General features: G+C 67.7%; 1 protein-coding gene across 3 annotated transcripts; it reads left to right on the top strand.

Annotated features, from left to right (window-relative positions):
* The first annotated feature begins 326 nt into the window (after window positions 1-326).
* On the top strand, window positions 327-16904 carry CAPN1 (calpain 1). Of its 3 annotated transcripts, none has more exons than XM_045578897.1 (22): window positions 327-433; window positions 1291-1558; window positions 1679-1748; window positions 2028-2146; window positions 3749-3882; window positions 4103-4271; window positions 4543-4626; window positions 4867-4952; window positions 5161-5235; window positions 5547-5707; window positions 9312-9493; window positions 9771-9782; window positions 10372-10583; window positions 10923-10962; window positions 11400-11465; window positions 11554-11611; window positions 12357-12421; window positions 12789-12857; window positions 13093-13171; window positions 13725-13841; window positions 14072-14130; window positions 16297-16904. In XM_045578897.1, the coding sequence occupies exons 2-22, from the start codon at window positions 1292-1294 to the stop codon at window positions 16321-16323; spliced, it is 2151 nt and encodes a 716-aa protein (XP_045434853.1). In that variant the 5' UTR covers window positions 327-433; window position 1291; the 3' UTR covers window positions 16324-16904. The 3 variants fall into 3 exon arrangements, with proteins under 3 accessions (XP_045434853.1, XP_036286306.1, XP_045434854.1); XM_036430413.2 differs by having other exon boundaries at window positions 334-431; window positions 1280-1558; XM_045578898.1 differs by lacking the exons at window positions 327-433; window positions 1291-1558; window positions 1679-1748 and adding an exon at window positions 1923-1955 and having other exon boundaries at window positions 1994-2146.
* The last annotated feature ends 583 nt before the right edge of the window (window positions 16905-17487 follow it).

Below are 17487 nucleotides of genomic sequence, written 5' to 3'. Positions count from 1 at the left end.
AGAACCGATCGGGGCCCCGATCGCCCCGCACGGCCCGCCCCCCGCCGCCCCCGCGGCCCCGCAGCCCCGGCCGGACCACGTGGCGGGTGCGGCCCGGAGGCGCCGCCGGGCCGGGCGCCCGGGACCGGGAATGCCCCCGGGCCGCCGGGAGCGGCCGCAGCAGCTGCTCCGGTTAAAAATACCGCCGCCCCGCCCCGCCCTTCGCCCGCGGCTCCCGCCGCCCCGCCTCCCCGATCGCCCGGAGTCCCGGCGACCGCGGCGCGGAGATAAGGCGGGAGGGGCCGGCCGGGCCGGGCGGGAGGAGGCGGGGCGGCCGGGGCGCAGGGCGGAGGCCGGGCCGGGGGCGGGGGCGGCGGAGCTCTTCCTGGTTGGGCCCAGCCCGCAGCTGCCCCGGGAGCCGGCCGCGGGCACCGCCGACCCCGCTCCGCTCCAGGTGAGGAGCCGGGCGAGGGGCTGCCCGGCGAGGGGCTGCCCGGCCCGGCCGAGCGCACAGCCCGGCGCCCGCGCCCGCCGCCGCCGCCCGCCGGGCCGGGCCGGGCTGGAGGCCGGCGGTCAGGGCGGAGGGTCCGGGCTGGAGGCCGGCGGTCAGGGCGGAGGGTCCGGGCTGGAGGCCGGCGGTCTGGGCGCACGGTCCAGGCGGAGGGTCCGGGCTGGAGGCCGGCGGTCAGGGCGGAGGGTCCGGGCGGAGGGTCCGGGCTGGAGGCCGGCGGTCAGGGCGGAGGGTCCGGGCGGAGGGTCCGGGCTGGAGGCCGGCGGTCAGGGCGGAGGGTCCGGGCGGGGGGCCAGGGGCGGACCCCCCACACCCCTCGGCCTGTCCGGGGCCCGGGACCCAGCCGGCGGCACGGTCGCCCTCCGGCGGGCAGGGGTGCGGGGCCCGTGGTGGCGGGGTTTGCAGCCACCGGGGCAGAGGCCTCTCCGGGGTCGCCCTCCCCGGGCCGGAGGCGCACGGGCCGGCGGGCGGCGGGCTGGGCTCCGCAGAACCGGGACAATGGGAACGGGCTGGGGAGAGGGTGGCGGCCCCGCGGGGAGGGGGGCGGCGAGGGCGTGGCCCGCACCCGGGCCAGGACTCCTCCCGGCGGGCGCAGGAGGAAGTGGCTGGTCCCGCGTTCCCGGAGGGTGGCCCCGGGGTGCTGTGGGTGACCCCGGGTGTGGATGACCACGGGGTGGGTGACCCCGGGGCGGGAGGGTGACCCCTGGGTGGGGTGGGGAGGGCGGTGGGCCGGCACAGGCAGGGCCCCGCCGGGGTCAGGGCGGCCCGGGTGCTGAGAGGCCGGCCTGGTCTGCCCGCAGGATGGCGGAGGAGCTCATCACCCCCGTGTACTGCACCGGGGTGTCGGCCCAGGTGCAGAAGCTGCGGGCCAAGGAGCTGGGCCTGGGCCGCCACGAGAACGCCATCAAGTACCTGGGCCAGGACTACGAGCAGCTGCGGGCGCGCTGCCTGCAGAGCGGGGCCCTCTTCCGCGACGACGCCTTCCCGCCCGTCACCCAGAGCCTGGGCTACAAGGACCTGGGCCCCAACTCCTCCAAGACCTACGGCATCAAGTGGAAGCGCCCCACGGTGAGGCGGGCACCCCATCGGAGGGAGGGAGGGGCGGGGCCCGGGCCGTGGGGGGTGGGCCGGGGGCTGGGCCGGGGGCTGGGCTCCGGCCTCTGGGAGACAGGCTCCGGTGTCTCGCAGGAGCTGCTCTCGAACCCCCAGTTCATCGTGGACGGAGCCACCCGCACGGACATCTGCCAGGGCGCGCTGGGTAGGCCTAGCGGGTTCCGGGCGTTTTCCCCAGGGAGCTCCCTCTGCCCGCTCCTTCTGGCTCTGCCCCAGCTCCTCCGGCAGGCTCAGACAGGCCCTGCTGCCGGGCCTGGGCTGGTTCTCCCGGATTCCTGGGGCTTTTCCGCCAGCGGAGGGCTAGGCCACCCCGGGGACCCCGGTCCTCCCCAGCATGGGCGAGCAGGGGCACCGCCAGGGGCAATGCCAGGGGCAGCGCCAGGGGCAGGTTGGCAGAGCAGGGCTGATGGGCGTCTCCCGACAGGGGACTGCTGGCTCCTGGCTGCCATCGCCTCTCTCACCCTCAATGACACCCTCCTGCACCGCGTGGTCCCGCACGGCCAGAGCTTTCAGGATGGCTACGCCGGCATCTTCCACTTCCAGGTGAGGGCCGGGGAGGGGGGCAGGCACCGAGGGGGAACAGGTGACCTCAGCAGACCGGAGCGAGGTGGCCCAGAGCCACACCCTGCAGGGCCCGCCTCCCTGGGGAGGTGTGTGGCCTCTCGGCCATCGCCGGCAGCGGGGGGCGGCGGGCAGGTATCCGCTGGCAGTGTTCCTGCGTGGCCGTGCGTGTCGAGAAGAAAGTGCCGGAAGAGGAGAAAGAACTCTGTGTTACCTCCTGTGGGGCAAATCCTTTTTCCTCCCAGCTCTCAGTTTCCCCATCTAAACAGATCAATGTTCTGGGTGAAGACAGACCGGCCCCCTCACCCCGCCCCCACCCCAGCTCCTCCGGGACTTGGGCAGCTCTAGCCTCAGCCGGGGCCAGCCCAGCAGAAAGAACAGCTCGGGGCTGAGCCTCTTTGAGCCAGATTTTCGTGACGGTTGGTTGCTCACCAAGTCCATTTTTCAAGGCGAAGATTAATGAATTCTTAATGAGCTGGTGTCGGGAGAGACATCACCCCCCCCCCAGCAGCCCTGGAGGAAACCCTCGGGCCCTGTGGCCCCAGCCCTGCCCTGGGAATCCTCCTTCTGCCCAGCGGGAGCCCCTCACTGTGCCCCCTCGCCCTCCGTGGTCCCAGGAGACCGCCTTCAGCAGCGGTCGCCGGCCTTCCGGACCTCGGGGACCACTGGATCCCAGCGGCCATGCACGCTGGCCAAGTGCCACACCTGCCCGGGCTGTCCAGGGGCTCGGCCTCCCCACCCCTCTCCCGCCCCCTTCCCTCACTCTTCCCATCTGCTCCTCCCCACCTCTTTCCGCCAGTCCAACAGCCACCACCCCCTGTGCTACTTGGGTGCCCGGCTCCCCTCCCCCGGGGCTCCCCTCCCCCGGGGCTCCCCTCCCCCGGGGCTCCCCTCCCCCAGGGCTCCCCTCCCCCAAGGTCCCACACCTTCCTGCTCAGCCGCCTGGGCAGCTTCTGGCCCCGACAACCTGACCCCTCCCTTCTGGGCACCGGCCTCTGGCACCTGGGAAGCCAGCCCCGGATTGCAGGCCCCGCCCGTCCTGTGGTGAAGGGCCTGGTGCTACATTGCGGTCCACACCCTGCATGTGTGTCCCCCCCCCCCACCCGGGCCCAGAATGCGGAGGGGACCGGTGGGGACTGCGCCCTACAGGGGCTAGTTCCCCAGAGCCGGTGTGTGTGCGTGTATGTATGTATGTGTGCATGCGTGTGTGTGTGTGTGTGTGTGTATATGTGTGCATGCGCATGCGTGTGTGTGTGTGTGTGTGTGTGTGTGTGTGTCTTCCAGCCTCTCACACCTTCGGGGACACCAGTGCCGCTCTTGTGGGGCCGCTTTACCTTCGAGGCTAGTTTTCGCATGAGGAAGGCACCGCGGCCCCCTGGCACGGACAGGGAAACGGGCGCCCAGGGCATGACTGGCTCTGGGACCGGTGACCTTGTGAGCGGCCTCACCGCGCCCCCCCCCCCCCCCCACACACAGCTGTGGCAGTTCGGGGGGTGGGTGGTTGAGGCCTCACCGCACCCCCCCCCCCAGCTGTGGCAGTTCGGGGGGTGGGTGGCTGAGGCCTCACCGCGCCCCCCCCCACAGCTGTGGCAGTTCGGGGAGTGGGTGGACGTGGTGGTGGACGACCTGCTGCCCACCAAGGACGGGAAGCTGGTGTTCGTGCACTCGGCCCAGGGCAACGAGTTCTGGAGCGCGCTGCTGGAGAAGGCCTACGCCAAGTGAGTGGCCGGGGGCGGGCCCGGGGGCAGGGGGAGCCGGGCCCGGGGGCGGGGGGGGGGGGGGGGAGCCGGGCCCGGGGGCGGGGCGGGGGGAGGGAGCTGGGCCCCGGGGGCGGGGCGGGGGGAGGGAGCCGGGTCCCGGGGGCGGGGCGGGGGGGGGGGAGCCAGGCCCGGGGGCCGGGGCCTCGCGCCGGCCGCAGCACTGACGGGCCGCCCGCAGGGTGAACGGCAGCTACGAGGCCCTGTCCGGGGGCAGCACCTCCGAGGGCTTCGAGGACTTCACGGGCGGCGTCACCGAGTGGTACGAGCTGCGCAAGGCGCCCAGCGACCTCTACCAGATCATCATCAAGGCCCTGGAGCGGGGCTCGCTGCTGGGCTGCTCCATCGACGTGAGTGCCGGGGGCTCTGTGTGCACCGGGCGGCCAGCTCTGCCGGGAGCAGTGTCGGGGGCCCACCCCACCCCTGGCGGCATTGGGGGGACACTGGGCAGCCCCTTGTAGGGCAGCCTCTGCACTTGGAGGTGTTGGGCCAGGGGTCCTGCCCGCCGCTCCGTCCCACAGGGGCGTGTCCGGGCCCTCGTGCTGGGGTCCCCTCTGCCTGGGGGAGGGGTGTGACCGGGTCCCTGGAACCTCGCCCCTGACCGGGGCACGTGACTCTCAGATCTCCAGCGTCCTGGACATGGAGGCCGTCACCTTCAAGAAGCTGGTGAAGGGCCACGCCTACTCCGTGACGGGGGCCAAGCAGGTACCGGGGCTCCCCACTGGGGGCTGCCCGCGCCTGAGCCTGCCCTGGCCCCTCGGGCCTGCGGCCGGGGCTGTGGGAGGGGCCGGCTCTCCTGTCGGAGCCCCTTCGTGGCCTCCTGGGGGCTCCGTCCTGGGGGGGTGCCCTGGCCCGCCCCCGTTGCCGGTGGTTTGCGTCCGGAACGGGGTGACGGGGGAGGCGCTGTGGTCGTGCCCAGGCGCTGATGGGCGCTCTGGGCACCAGGTGAACTACATGGGCCAGATGGTGAACCTGATCCGGATGCGGAACCCCTGGGGCGAGGTGGAGTGGACTGGAGCCTGGAGTGACGGGTGAGGGCCGGGCACCGGCTGGGAGGCTGCTCAGGGTGCTGCCGGCCTGGGGCGGGCTCAGGATGGAGCAGAGGGGCCCTGGGCGCCTGGGCCCGGCCTGCGAGCCTCGTCTGGCCACCCCTGGACCCGGGGTCTTGGGGCCTGACCTTGACCGTGACCTGGGCTGGGGGAGGACAGGCCCCAGGGACAGAGGCCCTTCTCCCCGCAGCTCCTCAGAGTGGAACAACGTGGACCCTTACGAGCGGGAGCAGCTCCGCATCAAGATGGAGGACGGGGAGTTCTGGTGAGCAGCTGCCCCCCCCCCCCCCCCGGGACCCCGGCGGGGGGGGCCCCTCCCGCCCTGCCCGCGCCTGCCGCCTCCCCGGGTCCTGGCCACTGAGCTCACCCCGCACCCCCGCCCGCACCCGCGCCTGCCGCCTCCCCGGGTCCTGGCCACTGAGCTCACCCCGCACCCCCGCCCGCACCCCCGCCCGCACCCTCGCCTGCCGCACCCCTGGGTCCTGGCCGCTGAGCTCACCCCGCACCCTCGCCCGCACCCTCGCCTGCCGCCTCCCCGGGTCCTGGCCGCCGGGCTCACCCCGCACCCCCGCCCAGGATGTCCTTCCGGGACTTCATGCGCGAGTTCACCCGCCTGGAGATCTGCAACCTGACGCCCGACGCCCTCAAGAGCCGGCGCTTCCGCAAGTGGAACACCACCCTGTACGACGGCACCTGGCGGCGGGGCAGCACGGCGGGCGGCTGCCGCAACTACCCAGGTGCCCGTCGCTGCCCCCGGCGGGAAGGCCCGGCGGCCGCTGCCCTCCGTTAGCTCCTCGCCCCTGTGCCCACCTTGTAGATGACCTTGTAGACCTCGTTTGCTCAGGAGTAGAGCGATGCCCGTCCCTGTAGAGGCCAAAGAGCCCGCTTGCCTCCCCAGCCTGGCCTGAGCCCCGGCTGCAAACTGGGGAGCAAGACTTTGTTGCCAACCAGCCAGCGCTTCCTGCCCCTCCTCCATCTGAGACCTGCCCCGGCCCCTGACCCCCTGACCCCTCTGCCACCTCTCCCCGGGCTCCTGGACCATGGGGGTGACCCAGTCCACTGACTGGCCCCTCATCATTGCCATCCTTGGCGGCAGCACCCTGGGCAGTTCCGAGTGTCCCTCCCTGACCTCCCTTCCCCTCCCTGCCTCTCCCTGCCGCCCTCAGCCTTGACCTCCCTGGCCTGCTGAGCCCCTGCTTTTCGCTGTGCTCTTCCCTCCCTCCCTCCCTCCCTCCCTCCCTCCCTCCCTCTCCTTCCCAGCTTAGAGTCATGGGGTTCGTCTTGTCCCTGCAAACTGTCTCCCGGCCCCTGGCTCCCTCTGCTCCTCTCTCTGCACAGCCACCTCCTCGCTGAGCCACCACGTGGCTGGGGAGGAATCACTTCCCTGGAATCACAGCCACAAACCTCTAACGAGCACTTTGCTCGGCCCCAGCAACCCCACTGCCCGTCAGCCCAAACCTCCCTCGGCGGTGACTCACCGCACACCTGGCCTGGCACTGACAGACCTCATCGCTCAGACACCCCTCATCTTCCCTCCCCCGCGCCCGCCTGTCTGGGCTGCGCCATCTGGGCTGCTTTCCCTCCTGTGCCATTGGCAGTACTCCCTGCCCGTGGGGACCCCGAGCTCTGCCTGGGACCCGTCCCCCTTCACCTCTGCACGCCTTGCCCCTGCCTCCATCGCCTCTCTCTGAGTCATCATGCAGGCGTGTCTGCCTCATAGCCCCACCCCGCCCCCTTCCCCGGCCATGTCTCAGGAACGCTTCCCCCCAGCCCAGCGTTTCACCCACTGCCGTCCGGCTGCCATCCTCGCCGCCACTGCCGTGTGAGGTCACTCCGCCTGGCTCTGCCAACCCGCCCCCGGGTTCTCACGCCCGCTGCTCCGGCCGCTCGCAGCTCGCAGCCCAGTGGAAGCCTCTCCCTCGTGGGGATCTGGTTTCACTGCTTCCCAAATAGGCACCGCAGCTCCCTGTGCCTCTCCTGGGACCTGCCCTGCAGCGCCAGCCCGCACGGAGCCCCCACGTTCGCGGGGGTCTGCGTTGGCCCCGCCCCCGCCCCCTGGCCTGTCCCTCTGCCGCTAGCAGCTCACACAGTTTTGTATGAAGTCCTGCTGCCCACAGGGCCATCTCTTCTCCGGAGTCTCTCCGCCATTCTGGCATTTTGCTTTTCCGTGTAGAGTGACTTTAGAATCGGCTTACCAAGTCCTCCGAAAACCCTTTGGAGCATTTCACTGGGAACGGCGCGGCATCGATAGATCAGTTTGGGGAGAATCGCCATCTTCCCGGTTTTGAGGCTTATCTAAGAGTGCCGTGCCGCAGTCCCTCCACGGCGTTTTTGCTTTTAGCAAATTCGCTTACAGCCAACCGTGGCCTGAGAGCATTAAGTGGAAAATCCCAGAAAGGATTCATAGATTGGAAATCGTGAGCCATTCTTTTTTTCTTTTTTTTTTAATTGATTTTTTTACAGAGAGGAAGGAAGAGGTATAGAGAGTTAGAAACATCAATGAGAGAGAAACATCAATCAGCTGCCTCCTGCACACCTCCCACTGGGGAGTGCCTGCAACCAATGTACATGCCCTTGACCGGAATCGAACCTGGGATCCTTCAGTCCGCAGGCCGATGCTCTATCCACTGAGCCAAACCGGTTTTGGCTGCATTCTTGTTTAATATGCTGGCCAGGACTGTAGAGTGTTGTTTATCTGTCAAAATGGTAAATTCCACTTTTATAATATTAAATTAACCTTACCCTTTGAGATAAAAATGTGTTCATCGCATAACATTTTTATTTAATGTTAATAATTGATTGATTTTAGAGATAAAGAGGGAGAGAGAGAGGAGCACTGATTCGTGGTTCCGCTTGTTTATGCATTCAGTGACTGATTCTTTATGTGTCCTGGCCAGAGACTGAATCTCAACTTGGTCATAGCGGGACCGTAGCATAACATTTTTATGCAATAGCTTTACACCTGCGCCAATGAGTGAGAGCTGCCTGTGATTTTCCTTTCTTATGCTGACCTTGCCTGCTGTTGCTCTCGGTGCTATATTTATATTTGGCTTCTACAGTGAATTGGGGAGTGCTCTCTCTTTTTCTGGTTTCTAGAAGAGTTTGCGAGATGGGGATGATAGGTTGCTTGAACGTTTGGTCTGTAAGGCTGTCTTCCTGTGAAGATTAATTTCTGATACTGAGTATCTTTAACGGCAATAGGGTCACCCAGCTCTCCTATTTCCCCTTCCGCCTACTGTGTTTCCCCGAAAATAAGACATCCTCCGAAAATAAGACCTAGAGCATGGAAAGATAAGACATCCCCTGAAAATAAGACCTAGCGCAACTTTGGGAGGAAAAAATTAATATAAGACACTGTCTTATTTTGCTTATTTTGGGGGAAACAGGGTATTTGCATGAGTTGTATTTTTTTAGGAGTTTATCCTTTGCATCTGTCTTCAAAATCATTAGCATAGGTTATCCCTTATGTATTTTGATACCTCATCTGCTGCTATTCTCTGTTCATAGTGTTGCTTATTTGCTCTGCCTCTTTTTTTCTTTGTTAAGGAATTTGTCAATATTAGAATTTATACAAAGAAATGTCTTTTGACCGTTGATCCAAAGTATAGTATTTTTAAAAAGTGTTTATTGAATTTTTAAAAAAATATGTTTTTATTGAATTTTAAATACGTTTTTATTGAATTTTAGAGAGAGAGAGAGGGAGGGAGAGGGATAGAGAGATAGAACTTGATCAGTCCATTTGCTGCCTCCTGCACACCCCCTGCTGGGGATGGAGCCCGCAACCCAGGCGTTTGTAATTTCCTTGTGATATCTTTATCTGGCTTTGGTACCAGGAAATCTATGGATTTGCCTCTTCTGGACAATTAAAAACATGTTTTTAAATAAGTTTTTATTGATTTCTGAGAGAGGAAGGCAGAGGGAGAGATTGATGGAAACATCAATGATGAGAGATTATCACTGATTGGCTGCCTCCTGCACGCCCCCTACTGGGGATCCAGCCTACAACCCGGGCATGTGCCCCGACGGGGAATTGAACCCCGACCTCCTGGTTCATGGGCCCACATCTACCACTGAGCCAGGCCAGTGGGCTGACAGAAGGCTCTTTTGCTCTTTGATTCAGTCCACACTCGGCAGCACCGCCCGGCTCTGCACGCCTCTGCCCCCTCCCTGGTCCCTGGTGCTCGCTGGAACGTGAGCCCAGTAGACACGGGGTCCGCCATGTCTGCCACGTGGCTCACGGAGGCCCTGGGTTAAAGGAATGGATGGATGGAGGGGCACGTGGGGGCGGACCAGGCTTGGGGTTCTCTGCTCCTCTGATCCTCCCCACCTCCCCTCCTGCAGCCACCTTCTGGGTGAACCCCCAGTTCAAGATCCGGCTGGAGGAGACGGACGACGTGAACGAGGACGACTATGGGGGTCGGGAGTCGGGCTGCAGCTTCGTGCTGGCGCTCATGCAGAAGCACCGCCGCCGGGAGCGCCGCTTCGGCCGCGACATGGAGACCATCGGCTTCGCCGTGTACGAGGTGAGCGTGCAAGTCCCAGCGCCGCTGACAGACCGGCGCCGCCAGGGCAGCGAGGCCGCCAGGGGGCGCCGGAGGACGCCGCTCGCCCTTCCTGAGCCGCTGGGGGCATCAGGCCACACGCCTCTGCCAGGCCTGGGGCGGGCAGGGGCCTAAAACTCATCCCATTCGGCGTGGAGGGTGGAGGGTGGAGGGTGGAGGGAGGGAGGGAGATGTCCCAGAGGCAGCTCCTGGGCCAGACTTTGGCTCCGACTCTCTGACTTCCGTGTCTCTCCCGCAGGTTCCTCCGGAGGTAGGTGTGGCACGTGATTCACCGGCTGTACACGCCCCTGAACACCATGCCCCAGGGGAGCCCACAGGAGGAAGTCGCCTCGTTTTACGGCTCACAGAGTGCCCCCGTGGCAGAGCCAGCTGCTCTCCTGGAGTCAGAGCCAGCGGGAGGGAGCTGGATTTGAACCCTGGCCCTCAGAGCCTGCCCACACGCACACCCAGGCCCGCCCTGTCTTCCTGTGTCCACTGCCCGAGTCTGGTTAGGGGCCGGGTGGATGGCTGAGCGTTCTGCAAGTTGCTTAGGCTTTAAGCCTCGATGTCCGTGGCTGTGAAATGGGCACAGGGCTGTGAGGACGGAGTCTGACCCGGGGAAGCTCCGAGTGGAAATGGGAATGTCACTGCATCCCCCCGCACCCTGTGCAGTAGCAGGGTTATCGCCCCATTTCACAGGTAGGGAAACTGAGGCAGAATGACTGGTCAGGGCCATGCGGCCACGGAGGGACGAGCCCTGCTCAGCCCTCCAGGCCCCTGGCCGGGACGCGGGGCCTGGCTGGGTCGGGGCAGCTGGCAGGGTGGCTGAGCGGGCAGCTGCAGCCCCCCTCCCCCCCCAGCTGGTGGGCCAGCCGGCCGTGCACCTGAAGCGGGACTTCTTCCTGGCCAACGCGTCCCGGGCGCGCTCGGAGCAGTTCATCAACCTGCGGGAGGTCAGCACCCGCTTCCGCCTGCCGCCCGGGGAGTACGTGGTGGTGCCCTCCACCTTCGAGCCCAACAAGGAGGGCGACTTCGTGCTGCGCTTCTTCTCGGAGAAGAGCGCCGGGACCGAGTGAGTCCTGGGCCCCCCGCCCCCCGCCCCCCTGTGCCCTGGGCCCCGCTGCCCCGACCGGCCCCTCTCCCCCCCACGGCTCCCGCTGCCCCTGACCCGCCCCTCTCCCCTCCCCCTGACCGGCCCCTCTCCCCCCCCCCCACCAGCCCCTCTTCCCTGCCCCCTCCCCCACGGCTCCCCCACGGCTCCCGCTGCCCCTGACCCGCCCCTCTCCGCACCCTGACCGGCCCCTCCCCCCCCCCACCGGCCCCTCTTCCCCGCCCCCTCCCCCACGGCTCCCGCTGCCCCTGACCCGCCCCTCTCTCCTCCCCCCTGACCGGCCCCTCTCCCCCTCCACAGGGAGCTGGACGACCAGGTCCAGGCCAACCTTCCTGACGAGGTGCGTGCCTTCCCCGTCTCTCCCCCCGCCTGCCCTCCCCCCTCGCTCCTCTCCTCCGCCCAGCGTGGGATGGACCCGGGCGTCCGGGCATCCGTGCCCGGCACCGCTGGCAAGAGCCACAGAGTGCTGATCCCTCCTCAGCCGGCACTTCACAGTGTGCGGGGGGCTCTGTGAGGACAGCGTCAGGTCTCCCTGTGTCAGGTGCTGTCGCCCTCCCCTCAGGGGGAAGCTCAGCTCAGAGAGGTGAGGGATTTGCTCAGGGCGGCGCAGCCGGAAGCCAAAGCTCACCCTTCATCCTGAGCTGAACTGCTCCCTCCTCACTTCGGCCACACGGACCCTGAGCAGTGGGTAGAGGGGAAGAGTGAGGCTCAGAGGGCTGCCCATGCGGGGGCCGGGCCGGGCTGGGGGTCCCTGACCTGCTCCCCCTCCTCCACCAGCAAGTGCTCTCGGAAGAGGAGATTGATGAGAACTTCAAGACGCTCTTCAGACAGCTGGCGGGGGCGGTAGGTTGGGGCGCGGTGGAGGGGGCCTCTGGGCATGGGGGGCAGCCTCTCCCCAGGGCGAGAGCCATCCTCCCTGCCCCCCCCCTAGGACCTGGAGATCAGCGTCAAGGAGCTGCAGACCATCCTCAACAGGATCATCAGCAAACGTGAGCGTCCGGCGGCCGCTCTGCATGCTGCGTCCTGCCCCCTCCTTCCTCTCTCCCCCCGTCCCCCATCCCGCACCCCGTTTCCTCCAAAGCCCACAGCCCAGGCTCTGCTCCCACGCTGAGCTCACCCGGCCCCTTGGTCCTCGTGGGTGGGGGACCTTCCACCACCTTCCTGAGCCCTGCTCACCCCCTTCCCCCTGGGCCTGAGCTGGTGCCCTGTGCTCAGAAGCTTAGTGCCAACAAGACGGACCCCGTCCTCCCCGAAGCCGCACCCGGGCCAGGCCGAGCGGCTGGGAGCAGAGCTGGCTCACTCCCCGATGTGCACAACCGAAGGCAGCCCCCCAACCTTCCCTCTGACCTCCGACCTCCGGCCTCTGACCTCCGGCCTCTGAGCATGCTGTTCCCTAGGCCCAGAGCCCCTGGCTCCTCTCCCTGGAGCCGGAGGCAGACCCCCCCAGCCGGGGCACCTCCACTGCCCGTGTCCCCCGCGTGGCTTTCACGTCAGTTTGGCACCCGTTTCGCTTCACTCTGGTCTCATCCGGCTGCGGGCCTGGCCGCTGGGACCCGGCTTGGTTGCTGAGAGACTTTAAATTATTTCTGATGGTAAAACCACTGCTCCACGCCGACTGCTAGCTTCCACGCCAGGCCACGGGGAGCCTGCCGCCCTGATCCTGCCCCCCGGCCGCACTGTGGGGCGGGCCCAGCACCTCGCTAACCCGGGCGCTGGCACCGCGCTTTCTTGCAGACAAAGACCTGCGGACCAAGGGCTTCAGCATGGAGTCCTGCCGCAGCATGGTTAACCTCATGGACGTATCCTGCCGGGCTGCGGGGGTGCAGGCGGGAAGAGGCTGGGGGACTCGCCCCAGCAACCGAGCAGAGGACGGGGCACAGTGGTGTGCGGGCGGACCAGTGCCGGCCTGGGCACCATCCCAGTGACTGGGCAGCGGACACAGCCCCGGGCCTCGTGTCCAGCGAGAGGCGGAGCAGGCCGCATCCCCGGGGACCCGAAGGCTGGTGCTCGCTCTGCACCCTCAGCCCACCCGGGTGCAGGGGCAGCGCCGGCCTGGCCACGCTGGCTGCCCTCGGGCCCTGCTGCTTCTGGCGCTGCCTGCGGCCGGTCTCCCCTCCTCCCCGCTGGTGTAGGCGGTGGGGGTTTTTCCTTAACGGTTTTATCCAGCGGGACGGCAACGGGAAGCTGGGCCTGGTGGAGTTCAACATCCTGTGGAACCGCATCCGGAACTACCTGGTAGGTGGCCCCGGCCGGCTGCGCCCGCCGCCCCCTCTGCAGCCTCAGTCCCAGCAGGGCCAGGCCGGGCTGCAGGCTGCCGGCCCAGGCCCCACCTCAGGCCTGCTTCTCCGGACCACACGCCCCAGCACCTGACCCCCTTTTGGGCCTCCCCCCGCTCCACAGTCCTCACCCCGGGGCGGACTGGAAGGGCTGCTGTCTTGGCTTGGTCCTCACCCTCCGCTCCCCGCCCCAGGCCATCTTCCGGAAGTTTGACCTGGACAAGTCGGGCAGCATGAGTGCCTACGAGATGCGGATGGCCATCGAGTCTGCAGGTGAGGCTGGGCACCTGTGGGGCCGCCTCCCTGGCCATCGGCCCTGTCCCTGTGGCGAGGGTGGCGGTGGCGGTGGTGGTGAGGGTGGTGGTGGTGGTGAGGGTGGCGGTGGCGGTGGTGGCGGTGGTGGCGGGGGTGGCGGTGGTGGTGAGGGTGGCGAGGATGGTGATGGTGACGGTGGTGGTGAGGGTGGCTGTGCGGGACAGCCATCCTCTGCCCTTTCCCCGGCTTCTGAGCTGCGTGGCAGCGGCATTTGCCTTTGTCCCTGGTGCCGCCGTGAGGACGGGCTCTGTTGTTCCCGCTGTGCATGGGGCACACGGAGGCGCAGGGCACACGGAGGCGCAGGGCACACGGAGGCGCAGGGCACACGGAGGCGCAGGGCACACGGAGGCGCAGGGCGGGAGAGGGACTGGCCGAGCGCACAGGCCGGGCGAGGGGCAGCGGCCACAGCCTCCGGAGGGCAGACGCGGGGTTCGCCCTCCAGCCCTGGTGCCCTCCCTGTCTCCTGGGTCTGGGCTGGGCCCCCCTGCCCTCACCTGCCCCCCTCCGCCAGGCTTCAAGCTCAACAAGAAGCTGTATGAGCTCATCATCACCCGCTACTCCGAGCCGGACCTGGCCGTGGACTTCGACAACTTCGTGTGCTGCCTGGTGCGGCTGGAGACCATGTTCCGTGAGTGTCCCCCAGCTCTGCCTCCGGCGGGGCCTCCTGGCAGGAGCGCCAGGGGCTGAGTGCCTGGGGGGCGGGGGCGGCGGGGGGGGGGCTCTCGGCAGCAGGAAGAGCCGCCATGGCTGTGGCGAGAGCGTGGGGTGCTTGGGGAGGTGCGGGTGAGGCGGGGGGGGAGGCCCACGTGAACGCCCCCCGGGATTCTCAGCCCCGTGTCATCTTTTCTGGAACCACAGGGTTTTTCAAATCTCTGGACACAGATCTGGATGGCGTTGTGACCTTTGACCTGTTTCAGGTGGGAACCTCCTTGGCCAGGGCGGGGAAGGACCTGGGGGGGGGGGCGGGGAAGGACCTGGGGGGGGGCGGGGAAGGACCTGGGGGGGGGGCGGGGAAGGACCTGGGGGGGGCGGGGAAGGACCTGGGGGGGGCGGGGAAGGACCTGGGGGGGGGCGGGGAAGGACCTGGGGGGGTTTGGGGGGGGCGGGGAAGGACCTGGGGGGGGCGGGGAAGGACCTGGGGGGGGCGGGGGTTGGGGAAGGACCTGGGGGGGTTGCTGTGGAGCCTGTGGCCTTGGAGCCGGCCCTAAGGCCAGGCCACCCAGGTCCTGGGAGGATGGGGTGGGGTGCCCGGGCCCTGGGGAGGGAGGCCGGGCTCCTGGAGGCTCTGCAGGAGCCCGCAGCCGGCTCCAGGGAGGAGGAGGAAGAAAGAAGAGGGCCGCTCTCCGGCCTGCCCTCAGAGGGAGACGGTGGCTCCTGAGCTGTGGGGCGGGGAGGCCGGGCAGGCGTCGGCCCCACTGACCGTCTCCTCTCTCCTTCTCTCCTCTCCTCTCCCCCTCTCCTCTCCCTCCCTCCTCTCCCTCCTCTCCCCTCCCCTCCTCTCCCCTCCTCTCCCCTCCTCTCCTCTCCTCTCCTCTCCTCTTCTTTCCTCTCTCCTCCCCTCCCCTCCCCTCCCCTCCTCACTCCTCCCCTCCCCTTCCCTCCTCACCCCTCCCCTCCCCTCCTCACCCTCCCTCCTCTCCCCTCCTCTCCCCTCCTCTCCTCTCCTCTCCCCTCCTCTCCCCTCCTCTCCTCTTCCCTCCTCTCCCCTCCTCTCCCCTCCCCTCCTCTCCTCTCCCCTCCTCTCCCCTCCCCTCCTCTCCCCTCCTCTCCCCTCCTCTCCTCTCCCCTCCTCTCCCCTCCTCTCCTCTTCCTCCTCTCCCCTCCTCTCCCCTCCTCTCCTCTCCTCTCCCCTCCTCTCCCCTCCTCTCCTCTTCCCTCCTCTCCCCTCCTCTCCCCTCCTCTCCTCTCCTCTCCCCTCCTCTCCCCTCCCCTCCTCTCCCCTCCTCTCCCCTCCTCTCCCCTCCTCTCCCCTCCCCTCCTCCTCCCCTCCCCTCCTCTGCCCTCCCCTCCTCTCTCCCTCCTCTCCCCTCCTCCCTCCTCTCCCCTCCCTCCTCTCCCTCTCCCCTCCCCTCCTCTCCCCCTCCTCTCCCCTCCCCTCCTCTCCCCCTCCCCTCCTCTCCCCTCCTCTCCTCTTCCCTCCTCTCCCTCCTCCCCCTCTCCCCCCCTCCTCTCCTCTCCCCTCCTCTCCCCTCCCCCCCTCCTCTCCCCTCCTCTCCTCTCCTCTCCTCTCCCCTCCCTCTCCCCTCCCTCTCCTCTTCCCTCCTCTCCCTCCTCTCCCCTCCTCTCCTCTCCTCCTCCCCTCCTCTCCCCTCCTCTCCTCTCCTCCTCCTCTCCCCTCCTCTCCCTCTTCCTCCTCTCACCCTCCCCTCCTCGCCTCCCTCCCTCTCTCCTCTCCCTCCTCTCCCCTCTCCTCCTCTTCCCTCCTCTCCCCTCCTCTCCCCTCCTCTCCTCTCCTCTCCCCTCCTCTCCCCTCCTCTCCTCTCTCCTCTTCCCTCCTCTCCCCTCCTCTCTCTCCCCTCCTCTCCCCTCCTCTCCTCTTTCCCCTCCCTCCTCTCCCCTCCTCGCCCCTCCCTCCTCTCCCTCCTCTCCCCTCCTCTCCCTCCCTCCTCTCCCCTCCTCTCCCCTCCTCTCCCCTCCTCTCCCTCTCCTCTCCCCTCCTCTCCCCTCCCCTCCTCCCCTCCCCCTCTCCCCTCCTCCCCCCTCCCCTCCCTCCCCTCCTCTCCCCTCTCCCCTCCCTCCCCTCCCCTCCTCTCCCCTCTCTCCCTCCTCTCCCCTCCTCCTCCCCCCTCCCCCTCCTCTCCCCTCCTCCCCTCTCTCCCCTCCTCTCCCTCCTCCCCCTCCCTCCCTCCCTCCCCTCTCCCTCCCCTCCTCTCCCCTCTCTCCCTCTCCCCTCCCCCTCCCTCCTCTCCCCCCTCCCCTCCTCTCCCCTCCCCTCCTCTCCTCTCCCTCCCTCCTCTCCCCTCCCCTCCTTCCTCTCCCCTCCCTCCCCCTCCCCTCCCTCCTCTCCCCCCCCCCTCTCCTCTCCCCTCCTCTCCTCTCCCCTCCCCTCCCCTCCGCTCCTCTCCCCTCCTCTCCGCCGGCAGTGGTTGCAGCTGACCATGTTCGCATGAGCAGGGCTCAGGCCCCGGCTGCGTCCTCCCCTCGTCATCTGCCAAGCTATGCCTTCCCGCCACGCCAGCTGCAAGTGCCTTCCTCGGAGCGGGCAGCGGCCTCGGCCCGTCACCTCCCGCCGCCCTGTCCGTCCGCTCTGGGCTCAGGTGGACGCCCGGCCCCTCCCGTCGCCAAGCCAGGAAGGCAGCTCTCGCTTGTTCCTGCCTCAGGACGGGGCTCCGGGGTCCAGCCCTGGCCCCAGCATCTCCCTGTGTCCTCTGCCCTCACTCCGGAGACCGCCGCTGGCCTTCCCCGCGGACTTAAACCATAACCACTAGCCCGGCACCGCCTGCATCCGTGTGCGCCCGGGGCTGGGAGGCCTGTCCCTGGGCAGAAGCCAGTGTCCCTCCGCCCAGGGCCTGGGCCCAGCCTTGTCCGCTGCCCGGGAGCTCCCGGCCCAGGGGGTGGTCAGGCCTCCCCCCTTTTTTATATCGGTGATTTTAAAGGGGACTCTGGTACTGGTATATGCTTGTGGGGTGCCAGAGGCACCTGGGCCTGGGTGTGTGCAGAGAAGCCACAAACAATAAAGGAGAAAGGCCCCCTGTGTGTCTCTGGAGTGCGTTCCTGCCCGGGTGCTGCCCTGGGGCCCGGGGGCCGGGCAGTGTGGCCTGCCGGCCCGCACACCCTCCTGGCCGCCCGGAGGTTCGATCCCGCCTTCCTGGCCCGCTCCCGCCTGTGAGGCTCCGGCTGAAACCAAACCCCTGCTTAGCGCAATCCCGACCCCCCGGGAGCTCCGGAGCACAGAGGCTCCTTCAGGGCCTCCGGGCCTGTGCCCACACCTGCAGCTTATGTAAGCTGCCGCCGCTGGGACCCCGGCTTTCCTTACGAGATAAGGTGGGGGGGGTAAGAGGAGGAGTTGGGGGTGTAAGGGAGCCACAAACTAGGACAAAGGCTGATGGAACATGGGTGGGGGCTGCCCTCGGCTGCTGGGAGCCCCGGGTGGAGCCCCGAATGGTGGGCCGGCCTCGACTCTGCCCGCCCTGGGCTGGCACAGGGCGGGGGGGGGGGGATGTGCCATCCTGGGCCGGCTTCTTGCCCCACGGGTCCCTGGGCCAGGTCCCCCGGGCCTCGGTGTCCCCAGAAGGGTGCTTGGCCCATCGCTTCCTGGGAGCCTGGCTGCCTGC

The sequence above is a fragment of the Pipistrellus kuhlii genome, unplaced genomic scaffold, assembly GCF_014108245.1.
Source record: "Pipistrellus kuhlii isolate mPipKuh1 unplaced genomic scaffold, mPipKuh1.p scaffold_m20_p_109, whole genome shotgun sequence".
Lineage (NCBI taxonomy): Eukaryota > Metazoa > Chordata > Mammalia > Chiroptera > Vespertilionidae > Pipistrellus > Pipistrellus kuhlii.
The sequence above is the reverse complement of the archived record's forward strand: the minus strand, read 5'-3'. Positions and strand labels throughout refer to the sequence as shown.